Genomic DNA, 7,260 nt, shown 5'->3' on the forward strand with positions numbered 1-7,260 from the left:
CAGTGTACGGATATATATTATGTTAAAAGTAACGTAAAACAAACCAATGTTAAAAAGTTATGACACGGAAAGTACTACACAAAACTGGCGAGGAAATGAATCAAGCGTTAACGTAGCTTGTCCGTTGTAGTCGTGACGACAAACCAACCGCAGAAGTACATGACAAGTTTATTTGGAAACAACCACGTAAAAGGTCAAGGTTCACGGATGGAGAGCGTTAACCAGCATAACGCAACGCAGCCTTCCCCCATCGCCGGTCCAGCTCACCCCTGCGGGGTTTGAGAAGGGAATGGAAACACGTAGTGCGATGCAAAGCGTTGGGGGGGAGGACTGCGCTAGGTCAGCCCAGGAGGGAGAGGGCGAGGCTGGAGGAGGCAGTGGGCGAGGGGGGGCCCCTGAGTGGGTGGATGGTGGGGAGGCTCTGAAAGAGGCGATTGAAGAGAAATTGCTCCCCGCTGCAGGGAGATGAGTTAAGGTGGGGGCGACGGGGAGGTTTAGCTTACAAGTGCCGACGCCAAGCCGGAGCGGAGGGGGGCCTGTGTGGCCCACTTCACTCTCTGCGAGCCTGTAACGTGAACCTCCTGATCACACCGAGGCTACACGGCCAGCCTCTCGGTGGAACAAATGGATGCTCATCCTGGACTAGCACGCTGATAGAACTGACAGAACCGGGGAGATGGCTCTATGTGAATGCAACCGGGTCATATCGGTATAGCGCGTTTATCAACAGACTATGGATAATAGTGGGAACTGTGGATGAGGGGAAATACCGGAGTGCATTTAATGACCTGCTGCAGCGCTGACAAAAAATGAAAGACACACAAACACACACACACACAGACACACACACTGAAGTGAACACTACTAGCCATACAAATAAAAATGAATAAGTGCCAACATGTGGCTGTCAACAGATTTTCCGATTAGCACATACATTTTCCAAGCCTCCTTGCGGTGAAATAATATGCCACAAAAAAAGGCTGCAGTTCATGGCTGGTATGAGGAACGGGCCCCCAGAACCAGGCTGTTCCCGGGTCCCTGGGCACAAAGACCCCGATAATGTCTGCCCTGCTTGGTGAACAATAGCCATGTGGATTTCCACAGATGTTTTTCCACAAGCATTCAGAGGAGGCTGAAGCCATACGGTGACTTTCGTTCAGCCCCGCCCCCAGAAGGCGAAACCCCCCCCCCCCCCCCCGGGCAGAAGCCACACCCCCTGCCGAGTCATCTCCACACCACCCTTCCTTTATGTCTGGAATGCATAATGGAGTGAAACAGAAACAATCTCTGGCAATCTGAGTGGCGTTAAAACACACCACAGTGCAGCCTAAACAAGAGGCTGGCTCAGCCGCTCTCTGAAAACACAGAGGCCTATTCAACAGTTTAAACTAATTATAGAGAATCACAACGTAAAGATGCTGTGGGTTTTGCGGTTTTGTTTTATTGTACCCATTGATTTCAAATGAACCATTTATTGGCATTGATTCAGGTAAATTAATTTCCCTTGAAACATGCAGGCTAATTAAAAAATGAACCTCAAAACTAATTTGGGAATGATTAAAATCCTCGTTGTATACGATATTGGGCAATAAACCAGTCATTTGTGTTTGTACTGGGAGGGTGCAGCTGTAGCAAGCAATTTCTTTGATGGTTCCCAACGTAAACAGATCATGATGGAGAAGATTTCAACATGGCATCTCTCTGGTAAGCATCTGGATTCCTCACATAGCTGCCTTCTCCCATCCAAAAGAACCGCAACACACAATACAACATGTGTCGCTGCATTGTAAACCATCCCCTATCATTATATTCCGACAACCATTAGACGCATCAGGGCAATCTCCAAGATACCGTTGTTAATACCCGAGGTCATAACAGGGCTATGCTGGGTATTTATTTGCTTCTCAATTTGTGAGCTGCCGTTTGTTGAGATTGTGGAAGGGTAACGGAATTAAATGAAAATAAATTGTAAATGTATTGCAAACTGAGCCATGTTTGTAGATTCTGCATACCATGGACGTAGTAAAACATGGTACTCTGGTAGATGGGGTTTAGATATGTTATTTTATCTTATCTTGCTCTCATGATATACAGACTGTATATTACATATCTGACAATGGGAGACCAGTTATTAATTGAACATGTTATTTTGAAGTGGGTAATCTATTGTACGAAACAGATGAATATCTTCTGTTATTGTAGACAAAATTTGAAGGGATACCACTGAATGTCTTAACCCCAGTCTATAAATCAGCACAGAAGAAAAGGAGCAGAAATTATAAAATGAGGCCTAACATACAAAGGAGAGACCAGAGACATTCATATAAATAATGCCACAAATTGGCCTTGTGAACTTTAACAAATCTTTCCTAGGCCTGCAGGTCTATCAATTATAATACATGTTATTATCAATATAGTAGTGTGTGTGTGTGTGTGTGTGTGTGTGTGTGTGTGTGTGTGTGTGTGTGTGTGTGTGTGTGTGTTTGTCTAAATAAATGAAAATATTTGCAGCAATTACCTATAATGTTGTTTTTATTTGTTCCCTTTTTTTTTCCTGAACTGATCTTATTGTGATAATATTACAGGTTTAATGGTTATTAGGTTACTCACTGCTATATACTCATGTGCTATTTTTACCAAAACAAAAAGGTGCTGGCGTTTTTAGCGACTACTATTAAATTATGATACACAGTATCTCGTAATTTTATTATATTGCTTGACTCAAAATATTATGAAGAAAGAAACATTATGAAGAAATACTATGACCTTTCCAATAATAAATACACCTGTGCACAAAGACACATGGCTGCAACATTACCTATAATGCCCATGGACTTTATCCCACTACAAAATTAGTACAACACAACTCAATTATTATTGCACTGGACACTTGGACATTATCACCATAACTTACCTTTTTGTGTCTGTCTTTGAACGGCAACGCAGGCCATTGCATCTCCTGTAAAAAGTCCTGCCAATGTTTCTGGTCCTGGTCGGACGAGATGAAGACGATCTCCAATTTATCCTTATGTTCAGAGGTTTTCTTAAATTTGCTGTAAAACTCACACAGGCTGGCATTGAACTGCTTGCACGGGGCGTTCTGGCTGCAGCCGAAGTATAGCCCGACCAGGGACAACCTGCCGCCCAGCGCCTGCACGTCCACCTCGGCTTGCTCACTGTCGACCAGCCGCTCTCCGAGCAGACTCACCAGGAACTCCGACATCCTAATCCTCCAACACGACGGGCTCTGCTTCTATCAGCCGAACGGTGCATACAGTCACTGGGTAGGATGATATCCGAAAACCCCCTGTTCTTCCTCCTCCGATGGAGCTTTGCTTGAGAACCGGGAGCCGCGGCGTGCAGCGTTCAGACGGGGAGCTCGACTGGACCTGCGCTTCGCCCACTGGTTACCAGTCCCCTCTAATGGGAGAGGTGTGGAGGAATGCTGCCCTCGTTGTGTTGCCCTGACGGCCACAGCGGTCGCGTTCTTTTCTCTTAACACTTTGTAAATCTAATCCATATTTTAATATTTTAACATATTTAGGACCCATGAAATGCTTCATTTTATAGCGTTTTTAATCACATTTCCGGCGGTCAAACCTGCAATCCTAACGTCAAATTGATAGCTTGTGTCGAAATGTATAAAGTGTAGTAGATATCGTGTGTTAAGCGATGTAACAAGATGGTAAGGTGAGGAGATGATTTCCTTAATGGTTATTAAAGTCGACCGAGAACACATCACGACATGTAATTTTAAAGATATTAGCAAAACATTACGGAGTTGTTTAGCTAAGAGCTAAATCTGAAGGGACATGTGGTTATGCTGCCCCCTAGTGGCCACTGTAGGAGAAAAACTAGGAGGAAAAAAAAGCAGATAAATAAATATTCATCAGCCATGATTCAGATGCTATTTTTTCTAGAGTTTAACATTTATGGACAAAATGAAGCTTTGATAATGAGGGATTCATATATGTTTTTAACCCTTCATTTGAACCCCCCCCATCGAAATGTTACATTTTTTACATTTTCATTGCAAATATCAAAGGATAAACCTTTTTTGTTATGCAGTCTTTCATAACATTTTCAAGTGACATTGAAGACTCAATGCATTCTACTTCATTGCATTTGTGGTACGTTGTGTTATTAATGTTCAGACAAAGTGTTGTGATTCCTTTGACTGTCTGGCTGTGAATGAATGTTGATGTCGGACCAATTCGCACAAAGACTCTTACTGCTTCATATCATTATAGAGGGGAACCCCGCTGAGTTTCACGTCTTCTTGAAGTCATTATTTGGATTCTTCCAACTAAAGAGAAAACATACAGTTGTCTCAAAACAATAGTGCACAGCGCATAAATTCGCTGCATGCATCTGTCTGTATTTGAGTGAGTGTGTGTGCGCGCGCAGAAATATGTATTTACAAAACGCTGAACATCCTAGCTTCTACTCAACATAATGGCCCAACCAACAGATGGTAAAAAGTCAGCCTGAACGAAAAACAAGGTTGAGCAGATGCGCTGGCTGCTACCGGCTTCGGGTGAATATTTCCCATACACTCTTAGCAATACTTGCTGGTCTCTCAGCAGGCCAACCTGACAGCAGACGATGCAGAATCCCAGAACCAGGAGGCTGAGACATCTCTCCTCTTCCAACAGGGTCTGCGTGGCGTATATGAAATGCAATATGGGGGAAACTCAGTTGAGTAAAAAAAACATGCTGTCTCTCCATATCTATGACTTGGACTTGGATCCTTTATGACTTCTGTTTGTCTGCCTTGTTTGTGCTCCTTTGTTAAGTTTGATTTTCTACTTAGATGGTCGTATTGATGGTTACACTTTTAACTGGTCTGATATTATGAGTATGCTTTAACTTTATAGAACAGAAAGGTTAAATCCTGGAATAATAGGTAAGCAGAAATCCATAAAGAGAAATGAATACCTAAATGGGGAAACTAGATGCCACCGCATATACACGTGACATCACAGATAACAGTTGGGAAGACGGGCACACAAAAAACTGTCTGTTATTCTTTCTCGTCTCTTCGCAGGTTATTAAGGCTGTAGTTTGCATATTAATATTTATATGGATTTTCTATATGCCTGTGCATTAATTTGTATACGTCTGTCATTAAATTTATAAACATTGTCCTTTTGTGTCCCACATATTAACGTTACGCGTTTCATTTGTGGATCAGTAAATACTTATGACGTTGAATGGTATCAAACATGTTAATTTGTCTTGCAGTGAAGAAAACTAAGGACCATAAGGTGTAATGTACCTGGCTCCTCTTACAGAGAAAAGGGTTAGGCTGCCATCCAGTGGTCATTGTAGGGAAATCAAACCGGTAAATGAATCACAATAAATTAACCATGCATCAGATGTCATTTATTGTCAACTTCGACATTGATTCAAAAGAAAGCATTGATAGTGACATAATGGATACATAGATGAACCCTTAATTTGAAAACTCTCATAGAAATTTCACATTTTAAAATAATAAATGTATCTGTTTTATTTTGATCAACACATTTTTTATTGCAAATATCAAAGTATAAAAAGGTGTTCAAATCATTAAGGCTTTTGATTACATTTACTAGTGACTTAAAATACTCAACCTTCACACTACATTGCATTCATGGCATGTGGGGGTTATCCAGGTTTGGACAAATGGTGGTGATTCCTATGATGGTGCAGTGGGACGGTTGTGAGTGAATGAAGTGTAGGACCAGTCCGCAGAAGACCTTTAGCAACCCGTCAGTCTTCAGTGAACATCATCCGGACCAGGTTAGCTTTGAAGCACTCTTCCTCCACCAACTTCTGAGGCTGGAAAGAGAAAGAGAAACATTCATCTTAAGGCTGTTCTGTGCGAGTCTGTTTGTAATATGTCTTATATATGACTTATAAAGATGTCTGTTCACAATATTCAGTGCACTTGACCAAATGTATTGAGATTTTGTGTATATATTGTCTGATGTTATCTGATGCAACGATAAGACCCATAAACCAGGTATATGAACGCAGAGAGGAAGTAAGAGAGAGAGAATATTAAAAGTGTGTCTCACTGTTCCATATCGCAATAGAGTGGGAACCCCACTGAGCTTCAACGTCTTCTTGAAGTCATTATTTGGATTCTTCCAACTAAAGAGAAAACATACACAAGTACTATTAGTGGACAAACAGGAGAAACACATTCACATTGGACAGAGAAGGCTCAGAGAGTCAGTTGTTTCTTTGGAGAGCAATAAAAAAAGATTGCATGACGTAACCTCCGTAATCCTGGTGCGTGCGTGCGTGCGTGCGTGCGTGTGTGTAAAGTAAAATTAATGTGTTGGCTCTGCTCAGAATAATGACTCCATCTTAAATACTGTCATTATGGTATCTAGCATAATACTACTGTACATAAAAGTTCCAGCTGTCTGTGTAATGTTAGGCATGCACTGGATACAGCATTGAGCATATGCAGGCTTCTGGCTCATATTTTCCATACAATTCTTCAGGCGGTCGTAGGAGGAGTGAAATACTTACTAGTCCCTCTGGCCAACCTGGCAGTAAATAAATACAGAACCTTCTGGGAGGTGTGAAATTTCTCCTCTCACAATAGGCTCCGCTGCAATGAGATGACATGCAGCAGTAGTTAGCTGATAATGCAATACATGGTATATAATTCGATTTATAGTTGCAGATATATGACTGCAATAGCTAGTCGTGTGAAGACACAACCAACACAGGGTTTCCAGTAACTAATACTCTGGTATAGGACAGATCGTCATCTTCATTACATTACCTTTGACACAGTCAGGACACCAACTATTTCCATCGGCGTCTTTATCACCTGAGAAATAAGCAAAGATATCTTTCCCCTTTCTGTCGGATACAGCTTTACAGAATTCAGCATATCCATGCACTTTAACTTCTTCGTAAAGGGACATTATGCACGTCGAGATAGGTAATAAGCACAGAGCTTGAGGCGTAAAGAGAACGAGACCGTTGTCTATTATGATGAGAAGCCGATGATAACTTCTATATATAATCACACACTCAGCACACACACACACACACACACTGACAGCAGTGATTACACTTCCTGGCTAGCCAAAGGTTCTTAAAGGGACACCACCCCATTTGCGAAACATAGCCGCTCGATTTCTTTAATCTAGCCTGTTAACAATGTTTTTCGAAATGGTATGTAAGTAATGGACACAAATACACATACAACTATTTACAATTACTTGTAAAAAATATTGAAATGGTGTTCTTGTA

General features: G+C 41.7%; 1 protein-coding gene across 1 annotated transcript in view; it reads right to left on the reverse strand.

Moving 5' to 3' along the window:
- Positions 1-3,379, reverse strand: part of nxn (nucleoredoxin) — a 53,776-nt gene extending 50,397 nt beyond the window's left edge. The window contains exon 1 of the mRNA XM_079733368.1: positions 2,915-3,379. Within this exon, the coding sequence (XP_079589494.1) occupies positions 2,915-3,223 (309 nt within the window). The 5' untranslated portion in view covers positions 3,224-3,379. The remainder of the gene's footprint in view (positions 1-2,914) is intronic.
- Positions 3,380-7,260: the final 3,881 nt, after the last annotated feature.

This window comes from Pollachius pollachius, assembly GCF_949987615.1.
Source record: "Pollachius pollachius genome assembly, chromosome: 3".
Taxonomy (NCBI): Eukaryota; Metazoa; Chordata; class Actinopteri; order Gadiformes; family Gadidae; genus Pollachius; species Pollachius pollachius.